This window comes from Lissotriton vulgaris, chromosome 3_1, assembly GCF_964263255.1.
Source record: "Lissotriton vulgaris chromosome 3_1, aLisVul1.2, whole genome shotgun sequence".
NCBI lineage: Eukaryota > Metazoa > Chordata > Amphibia > Caudata > Salamandridae > Lissotriton > Lissotriton vulgaris.
Window position 1 is genome coordinate 1,476,140,426 of NC_141689.1, and position 21,681 is coordinate 1,476,162,106.

Consider the following 21,681-nt stretch of genomic DNA (forward strand, 5'->3'; position numbering starts at 1 on the left):
CCTGTGTCATCTTTGTAATCATTTTGAACCCAGCTCTGCAACTCATTATTGTAAGTGTGGACCCAAAAATGCGAATCGCACACGATTAGTGTCGGGAATTCACGTTCTGCATTTTCAAGCGCCATCTTTAAAGATCTGATTTCAGCTCGCTGAGCCGAACATTTTCTAAGTGATTCAGTTTTTGTTATTTTCGGTCTGAATTTACCGCAGAGCCAGCGACCTTTAACAATTGCGCAGGCGGCATCGTAGGATTTATTTTCTACATTGTAATGCTGTACAAATCTGTCTGTATAGATTATACAGGAGTACTGTTGGAGAGGAAGAATTTCGATTGGCAGAGGATATTCTTTTTCATAAGTTAAATCATTTCGTTTTTTCATGTGCGGGGCGAAATAGTATTTCACGTCTTCTGCAGCAAGAGAATTTTCCCACTGTATCCATTTCGGATCCAGTGACACTGTAGGCAGGTTTACTGGGCTGAATAGTGCCTCGAAGGCGGATTCTGCTGTGAGAACAGTGATCCTTTTGCCGTGTGCTAGTTCTCGTTCATTCGCTATTGCACTTTGCACTGCTTTCACAGTATTTTCTGTGAGACTGAATGTTTTTTCTGCTTGTGTGTACAAGTGAGATTTATAAGCTATTGGTACCGTTTCTCCCTCATTAGAGGTCAGGTACATGAATCCGCATCTTCCTGGGATGACTCGGATTACAAGGTTGCGTGTATTGTCACGTGTTTCTAATTTTGTTTTTGCTAACATGTCTGTTTGCAGTGATCTCAAAATTTCTTTTGGTTTTGAGTCCAGTTGATTGGTTTAAAATCAGGTTTAATTAATTCGTAGAGAGGTTTAACCCTCTCCGCATAATTTAGAATGTAAGTTCTTCCGAAATTCAGGAAGCCTAGAATCGATTGTAAGTTCTTCAGCGTTTTTGGTGCTTGGAGTACAGCGCACTTCTCTAAGAAGTTGTCCGCTAGGCTTTTCCCTTCACTTTAATTCGTGTCCTAAAAATAAGACTGTCAGATGGGCAATTCTTGACTTTTTAAAGTTGAATTTGTAACCCTCTGCAGCGAACCCAAGTATTATGGTGTTCACTCTTTTCAAGTGAGTATCCAAGTCGTCGTCTGTGAGATAGATGTCATCGAAATAAGATAATGCCTCATCATCATATATTTGTAGTACCTCTGTTACTCTGGCTGAGAATAGTCCAGGGCTGTTCTTGAATCCCTGTGGGAGCCTACAGAAATGTTTATGTGACCCCATTATTGAGAAAGCAGTCAAGTATCTGCTTTCTGGTGCAATATTTTGACAAAAGAAACCATTAGATATGTCTAATGTTTTATATTTTTTGCGAACTATGTTATTCATTAGTGCAGCACTATACGAATTTTGTACTGCAAATGTTTTGCAACATGAATTTAGGTGTCTGTAGTCCAAAACTAGACGATATGAGTCGTCCGGTTTGGAAACAGGAAACAAAGGATTGTTCATTTGAGAGGTGCATGTTTCAATTACCCCTTGGTATTCAAGTTGATCTAAAATCTCCTTGCCCTGTTTTTTAGCTTCTTGCTTAATTGGATACTGCCTTTGTGCAGTCGGTTGACTTTTTAACTGGATTTTGTGAGGAGGAGAGTCCTCATCCCATCCTACATGATTCTTATATAGTGCAGGTGCTTGAGCTACTGCCCATTTCCTTGCATATATATATTTAGTGTGAATGTGATTGGAGAAGGCAGGCATAATCATTTCTTCGCCAGGAGGGCACTCCCTGACAAACTTCGGGGGCCAATCTTTCTCAGCTAACAGGATATCATAGCCTTTTGAGAGGTTATCCCAAAATAGACCCTTATTTTCCTAGTCTTATCACCCTCTATACGCAGTGTTATTTCGTATATCTTATGAGGTTCGCTAACTCTGGTGTCGCCAGTTTCTACTTGAATGTATTAATTCGTGTCCACTGTCTCCAGATGACTCATCAGGATCTTGCGAGCTATGGTGATTTCTGCTGCACTGTCTAGCATTGTCTGTGCCCACTCCCCGTTTTTCAGCTGTGTCCTCAGTATTCTCGGCATGTTCGATTACTCTAATACTGGCTACCTTCTTTCTTGGAAATTGTAATTTTTTACTTTGAGCAGGTTCCTTGTCTTTGGACTTGGTGTGCTCTCCTGGTTCTGACCGTCCTCTTCTTTCCGATTTCTGCGAAAAAGATCGAGAGGGACGTTTATCAATACTTTGATATCTATCAGGTTTTTTCAAGTTATCCCTATTTCTAAGGTTATATCTTTTCTCAGAGTATTCCCTCTGGGGAGACTGGTGTTCTCGAGTCGGAGTTCTTTCCCTCCGTCGAGGAGACCTTCCTCTGGACTGGAAAACTTTTTCTTTGGGAGTGGATTGTTTATTTCCATCCCAGCTCTTTTTAGGAGTGTTGAAATTATTTTTAATAAATCATTTTTCAGGATTTTCGAGTAGTTGGGGTTTTACTGGTTTCCCACCCAAACTATCTCTACCTAATTCTTCATAGCATTTTTCTATAATTCTGGCAAGCTCAATTAGTTGATCTGTTATATCTGTTTCCTTCAATTTCGGGCGGATCGCCACAGATGCTGCTTCTCCTTTTATATTGGCTAGTAATATAGCCGAGACCTGCTTGAAGTCTTTCAGTAATTTCATACCAAGAGTTAAAGCAGGTTCTGGACCGTATACATTCTGAATCTGTTTTAGCACATCTGGTATTACCGCCATGGACGGAACGCCATGTGTTTTTGTGTAAATGGAAGCAAAACCTGTACCCCAAGTGTCACAGTCCTCCACATGTGGTGCGACCCCCATTGGAAGGCAGATGGTCAGAATTCTGTGTTTCTCAATAGGGGTAGTATTCGGAAATACTGCCTCTATTGGAGTAATTTTCTGCGCTAACCAGAAAGGAATTTGTTCCCGTTTTATGGGTGTTTTACCAAGACATAATTGTATGTTCTGTGGTGTCATTTTATTTGTGTTCCCCTGATGAGGGGTCCGCTGTGGAACATTAACAGCTGTTTGGACTGTTGTAGTCTGCATTACATATTGGACTAATTGTCTATGTATTTTAATTAATGTTTTTAGCTGTGCTAAAAGTTCTTCTTTTGACATTTTTGCAATGTCCGGATGTGGTGTGTAGCTGGCTAGAACCGGCCACGTTGCTCCTGGTCTACCTAGTGGACCGAGCCTGGTAATATGATCATTGTGTTTTAGGGCGCCTTTAAACCAGAGCAGATGCTCTTGGTATTTTAATGGGATTTCAATCTCCTCGAAAGGAGCGTACTCATCCGGTGGATCCTCTATTTTGTGATAGTGGAACTCGTGTGTTGTAGCGTTTGCCGCTGGAAATATTATCCAAGAATAGAATACCACTGTCTGCCGATATTCGTGTGCCTCTATCACGAAGACGACTGTGCCACCTTGTGTGGTCAGTCCGTTTTCCATATGTTTTAACGTTGTAGTTTTTCTTATGTTGACCGGAATGATAATCGCACCCGGTTCATTAATTCCTGTAACATCGGGACCCTGCTGAGTCGCATTTACTGCGGTTTCAACGGTTCCGTTGTTTTCTTCTTCTTCTTCTGACATTGTATAAATGAAAGTTTTGCAGAGCAGGTCTCCAAGGAGACAAAGATTAGGTGCACAATATTTTGGAACACTGTATCCTTCAACGTTGAATAAACCAGAGCTTTACATAGGAATCTCTTCCTACTAAGTTCGGGCGGATTTTAACCTTTCACCCACTCCAGACGTCTATTGGAGTATTTACGGGAGAAAGGGTCTGTGTGAAAAAGCACGACTGAGTTACTCGAACGTCTTGCGTTAGTTTTATCGCCTTACCAAACGTTGGGCGCCATGTAGTGTAGTTCCTATTTTCCCTTTAGGCCCTGCGCATTGGAATAACATAAACAGCAGTGAAGACGTAGAAGTGCGGTCTTCTAGGTCTCTACTGACTTTGTTAGACTTAATTGGGTTTGTACCAGCTAGCTCAGAGGTCACTGGAAACTTTCTTGACTGCATAGGAAAGGATCAGCTTCCCTGGCTCAGACAAGAAGGGATTCAGTTTTCCAACAACCGCATTAACATGAAAACTTTGCTCCTCGGAATAAGAGTCAATCTCTAGAGTCGTGTGAAACAATAGACAACTATTTCACTCAGTCAGTTGTGCAGATTACTTTCACCAAGATGCAGAGAATAGAGAGACGGGCATTTTCAATAAAAGGTATTATTTATTGAACAGTCTTTCTTCTCATACAAGAGAAATGAATTGCCACAATTGCAAGACTTTTTATTATAAAAAGTGCATACAGTAAAAGGAGTATTAAGAAATAATACTGTAAAAGCATTGATATGGTTTCTTAGCCATACGATAGTTAAAATGAATAAAATATATACATTTGGCTAACGTCCTCAACTGGTGCTTCTAACTACTTCTACCCCGGTGTACCTGACCTAAGCCTAATACTCGGGAGGGAGTAAGTAAGCTGCAGTTTAAGTTAAGTTGATTTTGCTAAGGGTTTGCTTCAAGAATTCTCTCTAAGGGTTTAGTCAACACCGTACCTCTAGAATAGAATGTTGGAGGTCTGGTATCTCCTCTCAGGACTCGATATTCCAGTTACCCGCGAGGGTAGGCTGGAAACGCCGGAGCTGGATTTTCTCGGCAGGAGAAAAGACAGCGTCTTTCTCAGCGCGTCGAGGAGGAGGAGGGGCAGCGTCCGTGGGCTTCTCGCATCTGCTGGGCTCTGCAAGGGACAGCTGTTCTGCTCCTGTATTCACCACCACCATCGCGCGTGCTTAAGGCAACGTTGGTATTATTTATACCTGAAAGGTGCCTTGTTTGACGTAAGTTTTTGGACATAAGACGTCTATAAAGATGTCACTAAGAACTGGTCGTTCTTACAGTGCTCGTTAGAGTTCTATTACTAATCAAAACAAAGCAAGCAGGGCTTTCCCAGGTTGCTGGGGATTTTATCTGTTGAAAGAACTCGGTGTGTTATCTAGGAATCTAAGATAGTGGCTTCTGCTGTGTCATGTACTTTAATGAGCTGCAGAGACGAGTTACTGAAATATGGCTCTGATCGTTTAGTGCCATTATAGGGATATGTATTGATTATAGCTGTATAGGGGCATAAGGTCACAATATTGATCGGGGTCCTAGATAAAACACAACAACGCAGCGACCCCTGATCGTGCTCCCCTCCATCAGGGAGCATGGCAGATGCCACTCTGACAGAATCACAAGCCTCCGGTTGCTGCAAACATATCCAGTCAATCTTGGCAAGTTTAAGGCATCATTGCACCAGGATTGTGAAGGATTGTAGATTGGTCGGCGGAGCGCTCCTAGCAAGCAGCCATTTTCTAGCCAGGCAAGCATGGATTGGCAAGTATATTTAAGGTACTCATTGCATCAGTGTTCTGCGAATATGGTTCTTTTGTTAAAATATTGCACACTAGCATATTCCTTTTCTAGAATTACAGAATTAATCTCTGTGCTGATACAGGTTTTGCCGCTAAAGTAAAAATGTGTGAATGTAAGGTATGCAATATGAAATATTCCTTCTTAACATAATCCTGAAACAGAATACAGTGGTGGAAAAGTGACACAGGCCATGAAGTGACCTACACTAATACTGCCCTGAATGGAGACATCAGGAAGCCTTGTGTAACTGGGGTTAATGCTTCAGCGGACACAGTTGCTGAATTCCTTTGTATCATCCTATAGGGGATTTATTTTTCACTTTGTGGTGTTGGATATTGTATATATTTGTACTCCGTCCATTGATTGGTTCATTCCGGTTTGTTAGGGTCGAGCCTGTGAGTACATGTGCTAGCGCATGCTCCTTGCTTGTGAGACACTATTGTTTACAAAAAGGACTTGGAGCCCGCCCATTGCTTTCCATCTGTTGGCTTCACTGCCACTCTTGACAGCTTCCTTAATTGACCAGTGCAGGCCAAACGTAATTTCTGCTCATTTGTGTGGAGCAGGGACCAAGCACAGATTGACTCAATGTAATCAATTCCCATCTGTTGCGTCCAACATGATTGAGATACTATTTCTTCCCCATCCCACTCTATGCTGATACCTCCATCACACTTTTTTGCTGTTTCTGTTTGATATTACACAAATAGGCCCAGAAGGTATTGGTGCACTTTAGTGATTTACCCAGAATCACAGGATTTTGCAGCGACGCTGAGACTCATACCCTTAGTCGAAAATAGCTCATACGATTATACCGCATCCTCTACCATTTCTTGTTTTTCCCTATTCCAAATCAAAACTGTGACACCTGTTCATGCCGATGCTTTATTCTTTGGCTGCCACAGCGTGACTTTATGGCGATCAACGTCTTTGTCCAGCCTCGGAAGCAGGCTGCTGGGTGATGGAGTGCTTCTCTTCCCTGGCGTCTGGTTTGTTGCTGGGAGGATAAAGTTCAAAGATGCACCATCCAGAAATCTGCGTGCATCCCCCAGACCCATACCCCTCCCCACCACCAGTTTCTCGTCTGATGCCTGGTGTTCTTTACCAGTGCCTGCAAAATATCAACAAATGAATAGAAGCGTGTGCCCATCAGAAAATAGTGATATCCCTTTGTACAAACAATGGCTGTACAGCAGGCATAGTTTTGTGCCACAGGTCAAATAGTCTGTGATACATTGTTACCCAATGGAAAATTGTCTGGAAGAAGAAAGGATACATGTTTTAAATACTTTGCCAAGAAATCGATTACTCTGCAATGTTTCTTCTCCAGTCAATACCTATGCTAATATTTTTGCTCAAAATTAAGTTAGTCTGAATTGCGGCTGTCAGATACTTGTCCAAGTACAACACAGGAGAAGATGTGGCATAACGACCAGAGCTGCTGAGGTACCTGGTTTGACTCTCGGTGTTTTGCCAACATCCTGTGATTCTGTGCAAATCACTTAATCCCCTGTGCCTACAAAAAAATTGACGTCATTGTGTAATGCAACTGGTGCTCATGTAAAGCGCTTCATTGCCTTAGGTTTGAGTTCATGCTTTATAACACTGCAGGAAAAAAAAACAATATTTCTTGGATATCTGTCTTTGTTGTACTTTTTGGAAATGGTGTACAGTATAGCCACCAGGCTACTCGTTTAATTAACATTGGTTGTATTGTTTTGAAAGGATATGTTTTTTTTAATAGTGATCATACTTGTTGTTTCGGTGTACAGTCTTAAGAATGGCTATAAATACACTTTGCACGCATGCATGGTATGAATTGGTTCTTTAGGCAGTGCGTATCAGTGTGGTACAAGGTATGGTGCTATTGTAAGATCGTTGTTAGTCGAAGTAGGCCTCCATGCCATTTATGTAAGGAGTTCAGACACTCCCCGCATTATATGGTCGAATTTTTAATCACAAAAAAAGCTAAACTACAAGTCCCAGAATGCTATGTTCTGGTAGTGAAAAAGGCAGGACTGACATGTGGAGTATCATATGAGATAATCCGCCTTCACAGCAGTGGAAGAAGAGGCCATTCTCTGTGGCTATGTGCATCTTTTTAGGTCTCGCCTGTCGATGCGCATCGAGCAAGCGAGACTATGGGGGCTTATCCACTCTTTATCCAACTTGCAAGGAATCGTGGCGATTCCTTGCAGTGCCCGTGACTTTTAAGCTCAATGCGCATGCACATTGAGCTTAAAAGCGCGTGCACATCAGTTCCCTCAGCCGCACTCCAGGCCCCTGCTGCTTTCACACCCCCTCCCCGCTCCGTCCCCTCCCCTGCCCGCCGTCTGTTCGCCCAGCCGTCTGTACCCTGCTGCTTAACACCCTCTCCCCCGCTCCGCCCCCTCCCCGCCATGTCGCATTTCTCCTCCCCCCTCCCCACAGCAATGCCCTCCTAACAACACACAGTGCTCCCTGATGCAATGTACTTATCTTTACTGAACACTGAGCAATTTCTCCTTTCTAATGCCAAGTGGGCCACGCCCCTTGTTTTATTTCAAACTCTTATTTCCATACTAAGTTAAGTGCGAAACTCACCAATCAGCGCCTGCAAATAGCTTTATGCTTGACCATTGTGAAGTATTTAGTGTTGCAACTGGTGGAGAGACCTTGTCGCTTTCTTCTCCAGCTACGACCACATTTTGAAGGGGTGAACTAACCAGAGCTGAGATTCGCCTCTGGAAAGTCTTCCAGAGACCTCCGGATCCCCAGTGATGCTATGAACCAATTCTGTGCTTTGCTTTTACATATTGTTTTTAGAGTCTGTTTGTTGAACAGAATCAAACCAATACTACAAGTCCCAGAATGCATTACGGATTGGAGCACTGAGTCTTCAACTCCCTTAGTAGCATTAGCCACTGATACCGTGCTCTTCAGCCTCTCTACAGCTGTGGTCTAAATGTTTACTCATGTTTGTCAGGTGCAAAAGGCCATGGCCGTGCAAAATTGGACCATCTCCTGGTGAATTGTACTCTGCATAAAGAGCTGCAACACACTGGCAAAGAAACAACTTCCAGAGGGCTTGCAAGATCATTCCACCAGAGCTAAGGCTGCTATCAATGCGGTAACAAGCAAAGTACCTGTCCTGGAAATGGCTATGTGATTGTCTGTACATATGTTAATGAAGTCCTTTTGCCTTGAAAGCCAGGACAGTCTAGAGGGGCATTTTGCCTCATTAGTCCTGCAGGACAGTTCCTAGACCCACCAGCTAGGGACGTACTGCTATGGTATCTATTCATAATGGGAGGATTCTGCGGTTGTCCATCAGAAGAACAATATACTTACATTTGAAAACAATTTGTCTGGTGGATATTCTATCTAACCGGAGAATCCTCACCGACACGCCCACATTCTGATTTTCCAATCTGGGCTCTTTTTCAATCTAAAAAGGTCCTAACCTAAATATCCACGCACAGACAATGCCAATCTCCTGGTAGGCTCTGCATGTTAGGGCTAAAAAAGGAACTGTCAGCTTTGCATGGGTGATACTTACATGCAGCTCTGATTGTCAATTCTGGAGCGTAACAGTGTTGTCGCGGAGCTGCACAACGCCACCTACAACTGTGAAGTAGTACTGTTTTAAATGTTCTGGATCCAGTCTGACACCTGGGGAATATTAAAAAGTTGAGGAATCTGTATTTAGGTGGAGTATCCACCAGAATGTTAATTTCCGAAGGTAACTTGCTTATTTTTCATGTAATTTGCTCTGCTGTCTGTAGAGACATTTCCCCGTTTCTCATTATTACAGTAACGTGCAAAAATACAAATTTGTGTCCGAATATCCCCTGCCTTATGGCATTGATCTCATTGTATGCTGGTATTGATATTAAGTAACTTTTCAAGATAAATTTTTTCTGTGAATAAATCAAACATAGGGCCTGATTTAGATTTCAGCAAACAGGTTACTCCATCACAACGATGACGGATATCCTGTCTGCCAGAATCTAATCCCATAGGAAATAATGGCATTTAGATTTCGGCATATGAGATGTCCGTCATCATTGTGATGGAGTAATCCGGCCGCTGAAATTTAAATCAGGCCCATAGTCTTAGACAACTTTCAACACTTTGTGTTTGATCTCATTGATGATGTCCAAATATGACTTTTGTGTACACAACTTGAATGCACATGCACACACACAAACACACAGCTTCCAAGAGACGTGTATTGAAAAAATGCTTCAGAGATTGTTGTTACCAAGCCTTTAACACTCTAGAAAACTGTAAAAGTTGATCCTGAATTTTCAAGTTTGTGGAGTTTTGAGGCTTCTGAATGCATTACATAAAAGATTATGTAAAACAGAGTTTCATCTTTTATTAGGAACTGAGAGAAGTTCTGCAGGAACATGACTGGTCTTTCTCTGAAGCTCTTGAGGCTCTCAAGTTGTTTGCAGAAGATGAAGAAGGTAATCCTTATTTCTCCATAATACATTAATCATATATATATTGATATATATATATATATATATATATATTTTTATTTTTTATTTTTTTTATTTTAGTCCTCATTGTTGATCAGAGAGGTCTGGATCTCCGGGGTATTATTGACAGTCTCCCTCGCTCTCCCAAGACAATTGAGAGAGCCCAGGGGCCTTATATACTCCACACCTCAGAGTCCTACGCCTCAAACGCAAATCTACTTGAAATTAGGAGTACTGCCAAATGTTCCCAAGGGACTAGGTGATTGTCTTCTATCAAATGACCCCATTTATCTGTTCCCCATTCAATCAGGGGAGCTGCAAGCTTATCTAGAAGACAAACTGGTGTGCGAGGAGAGTTCCACATTGGGGCAGAGCTGTTGTAGTATGGTATTTCTAAAGTCAGTCTAATTTGGTACCATATCTTACAGGCAGCTGCAAGTATCTTAACCTTGATCTTGAATTGTTTGGGGTGGCCAAATTTATAGAGAAGAAAGTCCCTCTCTCATGGGGAGATAGCTTGTCAAAGCTCTAAACAGCGGGATAAAGGAGGATTTGTCCAAGAGTAATGCTCTTATATTCTTCAAGTAAAAGACACAATAGCAATGATAAAGATAGGGAGTTGCAATGTCCCCGTGCTCTTTCTTCCTCTGTAGTTTATTCCAGACAATTCTCACCCCTTTAGCCCTCCATATGAAGCTACTTAGGTCTCACTGCAGCTTCTTGAACCATGCCGGTTTAAATTCTAGGGGAACTGCGTTGAAGATGGTGAATTTTGGGAAGATAGATATTTTAATAGGTTAGTTCTTCCTATAAATGAAAGCTGGAGGCCCCCATACTTTAAGTAGCTTTTTGGTCTCTGAGGCTACAATATCAAAGTTTACCTGGACCATTCTCTTCAGGTTTTGCACCACCTGTATCCCACATATCTTATTTCTTGCTTTTCCAAAGCACTAGTATGGTGGTTGTTCCATTCCATGATTTTGCTTTTCTGTTGGTTATCAAGGTAACCCGATACCTTCCCAAAGTCTTCTAAGATGTTCAAAATTGCCGGGAATGACATTTCTAGGTCTCCTATATAAACCTTTAAATTGTCAGCGTACAGTCCTACTTTTTTCTCCCACCCATTAAAGACAAAGGGAATAATATCCTCACTTGCCCTTATCTTATTTGCCTAAGGCTCTATATAAAGATTAAAAAGCAGAGTGAGAGCGGGCAACCCTGGCGGCTCCCTCTTCTGATATTTATTTGCTTTGTAAGTATCCCATTAACCAAAATCCTAGCCGTGGGATTTTTAGAAAGAGCCTGGCTGCCCCTAAAAAGGTATCTCCAGATCATATTGTTTAATTACCCTATACAGAAAGGGCCAGCTAACCCTATCAAAGGCTTTGGCTTCGTCAAAGGTAAGAACTGTCAGTTGGATTCTATCCTTGTTAGCCAGTGGACTTATATTTTTGCCCAGAAATCAACATACAACTTGAGACCTAAAGCGATGAGAAAGTTATAGATCTTTACTTTAATGTTTCTCAGTTAAATTATAGGTTGAGATTTATTTAGATTTTTGGATATACTGATTCATATTTACTTGAAGTAAAGGGTAATTTTCTTTTTTTTAAACGCTTGAAGGATAGTGCGTTTGAGGGTTGGGAAGGCACTAATAACATTTGTAGCATAATGTGTTTTCTCAACTTCTACAATAATTATGTACTTACAAAATGTTATTTTTCAGCGGAACCATTTGTAATTCTACAGTGTTGGTGCTCTTTTAATAAAACAAGAAATGTTTATGGTCCAGCGTCTCCGGTGCAAATAGTTCACCATTTCTGGATCATATTTCAATCAATCAATCAGTGGAATTGTAAGCGCGCTACTCACCTGTAAGGGTCTCAAGGCGCTGACCGAAGAGCCAGGTCTTGAGAGTCTTCCTGAAGGTGTTCAGGGAGGGGGGCGCGTCTGATGTCTGCCAGTAGCTCGTTCCAGGTTTTGGCCTCAATGTGAGAGAAGGATCTTCCGCCTGCTCTGGCTCTGTGATGTGCTGGGTTTCGGCCCTAAGAGATTGGAAGATCGGGGGTTTCTGTTGGGTACGTAGAAGTTGATTCTGTCGTTGAGGTAATTAGGTCCGTTAATGTGTAGGCATTTGTCGGCGTGGGTGAGGATTTTAAAGGTGACTCTTCTCCACAGGGAGCCAGTGGAGACTTAGTAGGTGTTGGCTGATGTGATAGAGTCTCGGGGTTGCCGAGGACAAGTCTGGTGGCAGTGTTCTGTATGGTCTGGAGTTTGCGGAGTAGGGACTTGTTGATGCCGGAGTAGAGTGCTTTTCCATAGTCCAGTCTGCTGGTGATGTGCTTGGGTGACTGTCTTCCTTGACTCCGGTGGGGGGTCATTTGAAGGTCTTGGGAAGTATGCAGTGGGTGTAGAAGCAGCTGGATGTGACGGTGTTGATCAGTCGGTTCATGGTGAGTGAAGAGTCGAGTACGATGCAGAGGTTCTTGCGTGGTCTGACGGGTAGGTGGGCTTCCGAGAGTGGTTGGCCACCAGGTGTTGTCCCATGCTGACGGGGTGGTTCCCAGGATGAGGAATTCTGTCTTCTCGGCGTTGAGTTTATCCAAACTGTGACCTCTTGCATTCCTTTCTGGAAAGGGAGTTTGGCAGTAGTGGAGTCTCGGGTGAGGGAGAGGATGAGCTGGGTTTCGTAGGTGTAGCATACAATGTTGAAGCCGTGTTGTCGGACGATGGCTGCGAGGGGGACCATGTAGATGTTGAAGAGGGTCGGGCTCAGTAATGACCCCTGTGGGACTCCGCAGGTGATTTCCATGGGGTGGGAGAGGAAGGGTGGAAATCTGATTCTCTGGCTTCTTCCGGTGAGGCACAATCGGATGCAGTCCAGGGCCGTTCCTTGTATGCAAGCGTCCTGCAGTCTGGTGACTAGTGTGCGGTGAGAGACGGTGTCGAAGGCTGCTGACAGGTCTAGTAGGAGGAGTCTGCGGAGTCGCCTTTGTCTAGGAGGGTGCAGATGTCATCTGTAGCGGCAACTAGGGCTGTCTCAGTGCTGTGGTTGCTTCGGAATCCGGATTGGGACGGATCGAGGATGGAGTTCTCTTCGATGAATCGTGTTAGTTCCTTGTTGACCGTTTTCTCTGCTACTTTGGCTGCGAAGAGGAGAAGCGAGAAGGGCTGGTAGTTCTTAAGGTCGTTTGGGTCCGCTGTGGGCTTCTTGAGCAGGGGCCTTACTTCTGCGCGTTTCCAGTCGTCTGGGATGGTGCCTGTTTTGAAGGTGGTGTTGATGGTAAACAATCTTAGGTTCAGGAAGATGTTGAAAACCCTCCTGTTTGCCTAGGCTTTGAGAATGAACGTGGTCCAAGCGCTGGGATGCCTACGGGTAGCCATGCGTTATACAAATACGTAATCATTCATTCATTCATTCATGGTGCGTTGCAGTTCGGGTGCAATGGTGGCTGCGGCTCTGTGGTAGATGTGAGGAGGGCAGGGGCCGGTGGGGGCCCCTGAGTGGATGCCTTTGATGGTCGAGGTGGTATCTTAGGTTGTGATTGGTATCCAGTGGGAGATGGTGGGTTGGCTAAAGCCCCTGGGGGTTAAGGGGTTGGCTGTGGCGTCTGGAGGGTGGTCAACGAAGTTGTCGTAGATGGCTTTGATCTTGAGGTGGAAGTAGGTTCCAAGCTTGTCGCAGAGATCTTGGGATGGGATGATGTCTTCGGTTTCGCTGCGTGGGTTGGTGAATTCCTGAATGACCTAAAGAGTTCCCTGGAGTTGGCGAAGATTTTGTTGTGAATGAAGTTCCTCTTGGTGGGTCTGATTTGGTTGTGGTAGTTCGTCATGGTGTCTTTGTAGGTGGAGTAGTTTTCGGTTGTCCTGGTGTTTCTCCAGTTCTTCTCCAGGTGTCTGCAGGTGCGCCTGGCTGCTTGGAGAGTGGTGGTGTACCAGGCGGCTTTCCTGGGGCGCTGTTTGTCGGGGTTGGATATCGGGCCGAGCTCATCTGCACAGTTGGAGATCCAAGTGTGGAGTTCTCTGGCAGCGATGTTTGCGTTGGATGTCTCGGTGAGGGTGGAGTTGAGTTGCTCGTTGGTGACCTTGCTCCAGTTCCTCCGTGGTGGGCGTGGGGCTAAGTGTACACAGTAGTGGTCGGTCCGTGGTGGTTGCGTTGTGTGGCTGAAGTGGACAAATGTCCTGTGGCGAAGATCAGGTCGAGGGTGTGTCCGGCTCTATGGGTTGGTGTGTTGACGAGTTGTTTAAGTCCGATATTGGCGAGGTTGTCATGGAGGATGGTGGAGTTGGGGTCGCTGGGGTTGTCGAGGTGGAAGTTCAGGTCTCCAATGAGGATGTAGTTTGCTGATGCAACGGCGTTGGGTGAGTAAGTCGGTGATGGAGGTGGTGAAGGGTGTCCGGGGGCCGGGAGGTCTGTAGACGAGGGTTCCTCTAAGTGTGGCGTTGGGGGTGGTCTAGATCTGGAAATGCAGGTGTTCGGCTGAGGGCAAGGTTTAACTGGAGATGGTGAGGCGGAGGGTACTCTTGTGGGCGATGGCGAGGCACTCTCACGGGCGGTTGGGGCGGTCCTTCCTCTGGATTTTGTATCTATCCGGGATAGCAATGTTGATGTCTGGAGCAGAGGAGGCGTTGGTCCACGTCTCCGTGAAGAAGGTGATGTTGGGCGAGAGGGCGTAGAGTAGGCCCCAGATTTCCATGGAGTGCTTGTGTACGGAGTGTACATTGAGGAGGCTGCATCTTAGGGTGTCGCCAGTGTTTGAGGCCGGGGTTGTCGTGAGGGTCTGGCGGCAGTGGAGGCAGGAGAACTGGCCATGGGTCTTGTTTGGGGAGGCCTTTTGGCAGTCTTTGAGTCTTCCGGTGTTGAGTGTAAGGAGGGTGGTGGTGTCGTAGCGATAGATGGTCTGAGATCCTGGGTTCCTGGCGCTGGCCGCGGACGGGCGCTGATGGGCTTGCCGTAGGTGCGTATTCAGCTGCCATTAAATAGGGGAGGAGGAGGGACGTGCAGCTGGGAGGCGGGGTCACAGGAGCCGAGGCGGCGGCAGGAAAAATGGAGTGAGAAGAAGGCAACAAAGCAAGAACGGAAGGGCAGAACAAATGGCACAAGCAAGAAACCAAATAACAGTGAATGGCACAGGGCACACTGTTAGACACGAAATAACAGTTCTGTAGTAGGGGATTTCTGTTATAGTTATTATCTTGTGAATAGTCCCGCCCATATGTGTGGTCCCCGGAGCAATCTAAATAGTCTCTTAAGTTGTCTTCTTCTGCAGCCCTGCATAGACACTTAAGAGAAAATCAAAGAACAGTAATGCAGCCTAAAACTACAAGGCTACATTGGCCAACACTTCATCTTGAAGTGAAAAAGCCAAATAATAAATTTAACACACTTTGTTAAGTTCCACACTTTGAGAAACTCCCCTTCACAAAAATCCTTTGTAATGATAGAGAGGAAGGGTTGGACAGACAAGCCCCATAGGCTGCCATTATGCGTCTCGAAAAGGGATCCCGTGCCTTTAAGGAACTCTCCAGAGACCCTCGGTATCCCAGGATGCACAGCCAAAGGCCTTTTACTTTCAGTTCTTTTTTCCGGCTCCTGCTAGCGTGACCCTGGAGCATTGAGCTCTACCCTTTTGGGTATTATTTCAATTTTTGGCATTTTTTCAGAGTTTTGAGTGTTTCACTCAATGTCTAGCATCTTCCTCTTCCAGTTGCTGTGTTTTGTAACCAGTTTTTCCACCCCTTTTTTGTCGAAATGCCAGCTTTATTCGACAGTGCCCTGAGTGTGGTAGGAAGAAGGCCAAGTCTGACCCCCACAGAGTATGTATACTCTGCCTCCCTTCCACCCATGTCCCTGACTCCTGTGATATCTGTCACACTTTCTCCAGGAGGACCCTGTGTGACAGGGAGAAGATTTGTCTCCAAGGCCTGGAGAAGAGGAGACCTCAAGAGACAGGTGGGACTTCTGGGCATGGAGGGACTCTGTCATCGTCCTTTGCCCATGCTTCGGCCTCTGGGGATCTCCCCAGTCAAGAAAAGGCCCGGAAAAGGCACCGGTCCCAGTCGACGTCGATGACTTCGGCGTCGAGAGGTATGACTACAATATGTTCCCCGTCGACCCAGGGTTCTGGGTCGAAGTGACGTCGACGTTCAACGTCAAGGGGTAGGACGCCGAGACCTCGGACGAGGCCGACGTCGAGGACTTCACCAGCGTCGACACACCATCGAAGTCGTGATGTCCCGAAGGCGCTCGCCGTTGAGGCCACACCGCCGTTCGCCGGCAACGTCGATGCGAAGATCGACGTCAAGGAAAGGTAAATCGACGTCGAGGCATAGATATTCAACGTCGAGGAGTTCGTCGACGTGTAGAAGATTGACGTCTAGAAGATCGACGTCGAGGGATGAGAATTCTAAGAGGTTGACATAGAGGAAGGAAAAATCGACGTCAAAGAGGAAGTCGACGCGCAGGACAGTGTCTAGTGCCTCTGTGGTTAGTGGTTCATCTTCTGCGAGTCCCCGGTCGCGGCGACGCCGGCACTAGTCTGCAGAGAGGTCTGCCTCCTTGAGGCCTGCTCGTAAGAAGAGGAGAGTGCGTGAGTCGCCGGAATCTGATTATTCATGGATCAATTCGCCCTCAAGGCCCAAAACACCTACGCCTCCTCCGCTTCCTCCTCGGAAACCAACACCTCCTCCTCCTCTGCCTCCACCACCTCCGCCTCCGCCTCCCCGGCCTCCAAAGCCACAGCCTGGGGTTCCGGCCCAGCCTCCTCTGCTTTCGCAGCCTCCGGGGCCGGCAGTTCCTGCGAGGCCCAGAAAGCCAAGGTCCAGATCCAGAGGGAGGCATCGCTCTCGCAGTGAGCGTAGATCCTTGACGAGGCCACAACATCGTCGTCTGAGGGAAAGGTCACACTCCCGATACACGGACTCATCCAGTGACGGGAGGTTTTCTCCCACTTTATCTGACACTCTTCCTATGAGAGTCTCGCCTGTGGATGACATTGTAACATTCCAGGATGTGCTGCTGTGGGGGGCAGCGAAGTTAGGGATCACATTGACGTTGCCCACTCCTTCCACCTCTGTGATCTTTAAAACAATACAACGCATACATCTCTCTCGTCCTTTGCTGCCAGGACTGGAGGAACTGGCCATGGAGCTGTTTCTGACGCTGCCTCAGTGAAGTCTGCGCCATTTCGACTTCAAAAGAAGTACAGGCCCCCGGAATCTGATCCGGCGTTCTTGAGGTCAGATCCTGTCCGGATTCTGTAATTGTAACTGCGGCTAAGAAGCAGCATTCGACTGCCCCTTTGTCTACGGTCCCTCTGGACAAGGAGAGCCGTCAAATGGACTCAGCTGGACGGAAAGTCTGCAGTACGGCTGCCACCTCGATGAAAGCAGCGAGTGCCTCGGCGCTCTTGGGTCGCTATGACCGCTCCTTGTGGGAGTCCCTGCAACAGTTCATTGAGCTCCTCGCGAGGGATAGGTGAGAGGACTTCCAGGAGATTTTGAACGAGGGCATGATGGTCTCAAACCAAGTCATCAGTTCGGCGGCAGACGCCTCTCTCCTGGTTGCTCATGGGTACTGCCATGGCATCAATTTGAGACGTTATTCATGGTTGCTCATTACCTCTCTTAAGCCAGAGGCACAATAGAGGATCACAAGTTTGCTGTTCTCGGGATCTACCCTCTTCGGGACGTATGCTGATGAGGAAATGGCCCGCGTGAAGGTGGAAGTTGAGACGCTGAAGGCTGTTAGTTTGGAGAAACCAAAGGAGCAGCGGAAGTCCTTCCGTCCTTTCCAGAGGCTGCACTCGTCCCAGAGGCGTGGGCAAGGTTGTCAAGCTGGCCAGCAGCAACAGCAGCAGCAACACCCACGACAGCCCTTCCAGAAGCGTCAGAGGGGCAGAGGCGGCCAGCAGTTCTCCTCAGCGAATAAGGGCCCTGCCGGGTCTAAGCCCTGAGGAGTTACTTCTCCCTCGTCCATTACCTGCTCCGGGGAGGGGAAACATACAAAATTACTTGGCAGAGTGGAGAAAAATTACTCCGGACCAGTGGGTGCTGAATATTGTTTGCAATGGATACAGTCTTCGTTTTGTCAGCCCTCCTCCAGCACTTCCACTGGTTAGTTCGCAATACTAGCTGCGCGAACTTTAAACGGAGGCCGATACCCTGTTAAGAAAAAGGGCAATAGAAGACGTCCCTTTGTCTCAAAGGGGAAAGGGTCTATACTCTAGGTTCTTTCTGGTACGCAAAAAGGAAAAAAACAAGTTCAGGCCCATTCTGATTTGCGACAAACAAACAAATGGATTCGCAGGGAGAAATTTTGCATGCTGTCTTTGCACCAGATTTATCCTCAACTGCAAAGAGGAGACTGGCTTTGCGCAATAGATCTGCAGGATGCGTACTTCCATGTGCCCATTGCACGGAAACATCGGAAGTTCCTGCGCTTTCTAGTCGGCACCAATCCCTATCTGTACACCGTACTACCGTTTGGACTGAAGTCTGCCCCCAGGACTTTTTTCAAAGTGCATGGCAGTGGTGGCAGCTCACCTGAGAAAGAACAAGGTGTTTGTCTACCCGTACCTGGACGACTGGTTGATCAAAGCCTCCACCTTCCAGGAAGCGCAATTGCACTTCAACAGGACGGCCGTTCTGTTGAACCAGTTGGGTTTGCACATCAACATGTCCAAGTCCATTCCGACTCCTGTCCAGTGCCTGCAGTACTTGGCAGCCTCCATCAATACTCTCTCAGCAAGCGTGTCTCCTTCTGAGGAGCGACGCTTATCGATCCTTCTGAAGGCTCAGGTTCTCATGTCCGTTCCATCTATGACAGTGAGGACGGTGTCTTCTCTTCTGAGGTCGATGGCCTCTTGCATCTTCATCATGCCACATGCCTACCTTCACATGCGGCCGCTGCAGAAATGTCTGGAGGATCAGTGGGACCAGACACAAGGGAGCTGGGATGACAGGATCCAACTGTCTGTACACGCTCAACAGTCCCTGAGATGGTGGTGCTCAGCAGAGAATCTCCTCAAGGGGGTTCCATTCCACAAGGACATTCCCGTTCGAACTATCGTGACGGATGCTTCTCTCCACAGCTGGGGAGCGCATTCGGACCATCTACAGATCCAAGGAACGTGGTCCCAGGCGGAATCCACGTATCATATCAATTTTCTGGAACTCAGAGCTGTTCACTTGGCGCTGAAGGCCTTTCATCCGTCCTTCCAGACCAACTCCTTGCTTGCACAGATGGACAATACGACCACAAGGTATTATCTCAACAAGCAAGGGGGCTCGAGATCGCGCACACTGTCACAAGAAGAGCAGACGATCTTGCACTGCGCGCACACTGTCACAAGAAGAGCAGACGATCTTGCACTGGCTGCTTGCCAGAGTACTGACGATAACAGCTACCCATCTGCCGGGTGTGCCGAATGCTCAGGCGGACGCACTCAGCAGGCTGGTCCAATAAAACCATGAGTGGGTTCTAAACGAAGAGGTGCTAGGAAACCTCTTCGACAGGTGGGGCACTCCAGAAATAGATCTGTTCGCCACCGCCGAAAACAGAAAATGCCGAGACTTCGCCTCCAGGTTTTACCAACCAGGGACTCTGGGGAATGCACTATGGATCAGCTGGTCGAACAGCTTTCTGTACGCTTTTCCACCCATTCCCCTGATTCCGGCAGTACTCATCAAGCTGTCTCAGTCCAGAGCACGAATGATCCTGATTGCTCCGGAGTGGCCTCGGCAGTGGTGGTTCATGGACCTGCTCCACCGGTATCTCCAACCCCACCTGCGGCTGCCGCATCGGCCGGACCTTCTCAAGAAGTTCGGGGGCAGATGGTGCACCCCAACCTCTCATTGTTGAGCTTGGCGGCATGGCTCCTGAGAGAGTGCAAAATGGACACCTGAATTTGCCCGACAATTGCATGGAAATACTCAAGGAGGCTAAGAGGCCTTCCACAAGGACTTCCTATAACTACAAGTGGAAGAGGTTTCGCATCTGGTGCACGTCCAAGAACTATGATCCTACCACCTGCAAGGAAGATGTCATCCGTCCATACCTCTTGCATTTGGCTCAATCTGGCCTTAATTTCCATTCTATTAAGGTTAACCTCGCAGCATTAACTGCTTATAGGAAAATGCCCTTCACAAACATCTTTCTTCCAGATCCATGTAATTAAAGATTTTTTGGAGGGATTGAAGAAAGTGTTTCCCCCTGTTAGGTGTCCTTCGCCTTCCTGGGAGCCGAATGTGGTGCTGTCTTGCTTGATGAAGGAACCTTTTGAACCTATTCATAAGGCTTCTCTACAGCATCTGTTCTTAAAGGCAGCCTTCATCGGCCCACAGGGTGAGTGAAATCCAGACCTGGTGTTGCCAAGAACCTTACACTGTATTTCATGCTTCTAAGGTAGTGATGCGAACTCACCCTAAAGTGATTTCTGATTTCCATGTTAATCAGACGATAACTTTATCTATGTTTTTTCAACATCCTTCCACTCCAGTGGAGAGGTCTCTTCATTCCCTGGATGTAAGAAGAGTGTTGAAATAGTACTTGGAAATTACCAAAGACATACGTAGGTCCGACCAATTGTTTGTCAATTATGGATCGGTCAGGACTGGTTTTGCCACCTCAAAACAGTCCATATCTAGGTGGTTTGTGTCCTGTATCCAGTTATGTTACCAAAAGGCTAACAAACCCTTAGGGGGTAAGCCTAAGGCTCATTCCACCAGAGGCAAAGCAGCTACAACTGCTTTGCTACGTAATGTTCCCATTGCAGATATCTGTAGGGCTGCCACTTGGAAGTCGGTCCATACCTTTGCTAAGCACTACTGTCTGGACTCTGATGCCAGAGCAGACGCTCAGGTTCGGCAGGCTTCGTTGAAAAATCTGTTTGCACAGTAGTGGTTTTGTCTGTTTCCTCCACCGCTGGTTTGGTTTGTTGAGATGGGCTTGCCATTCTATTCACTAGATTATAACTATACACAGAGAGCCCCTACTACAGAAGGAGTAGTTTCTTACCTGTAACTCCAGTGCTGTAGTAGGGTATCTCTGTTATAGTCAAAAGCGCCCGCCCTCCTCCCCGGTGGATGAAGAGATAATGTACTGTATGCTACAGACGTGGCTTTATACACCTTCAAAAAGAACTGAAAGTAAAACCTTTGGCTGTGCATCCTGGAATACCGAGGGTCTCTGGAGTGTTCCTTAAAGGCACGGTATCCCTTTTCCAGACACATAATGGTAGCCTATGGGGGCTTGTCTGTCCAATCCTTCCTCTCTATCATTACAAGGGATTTTTGTGAAGGGAAGTTTCTCTGAGTGTGAAACTTAACAAAGTGTGTTAAATTGAATAATATTTAGCTATCTTTTTCACTTCAAGATGAAGTGCTGGCCAATGTAGCCTTGTAGTTTTAGGCTGCATTATTTGTCTTTGATTTTCGCTTAAGTGTCTATGCAGGACTGCAGAAGAAGACAACTTAAGAGACTACTTCGATTGCTCCGGGGTCCACGCACATGGGCGGGACTATTCACAAGATTTTGACTATAACAGAGATACCCCTACTACAGAACTGGAGTTACAGGTAAGAAACTACTACTAATGCAGGACATGAGAATCCGCAAGAGGCACATTAGCGAGTGATAATCACTGCGAGGGGCACAAGGTACATCGGTCTCGAACTTAACCTGGGAGGAGCACGGGCACCTGCGGCAGCACAGAGCACAGCGGAGCTGTTGGGAAGAGAGTAGACCTCCGACCGAGGAACAGCGCACTTAATTACATAACTA

General features: G+C 46.3%; 1 protein-coding gene across 1 annotated transcript in view; it reads left to right on the forward strand.

Annotated features, from left to right (window-relative positions):
- The window catches only part of SMARCAD1 (SNF2 related chromatin remodeling ATPase with DExD box 1), an 833,806-nt gene that overhangs the window by 355,300 nt on the left and 456,825 nt on the right, over positions 1 to 21,681 (forward strand). The window contains exon 8 of the mRNA XM_086961941.1: positions 9,800 to 9,884. Coding sequence (XP_086818067.1) covers positions 9,800 to 9,884 — 85 coding nt within the window. The remainder of the gene's footprint in view (positions 1 to 9,799; positions 9,885 to 21,681) is intronic.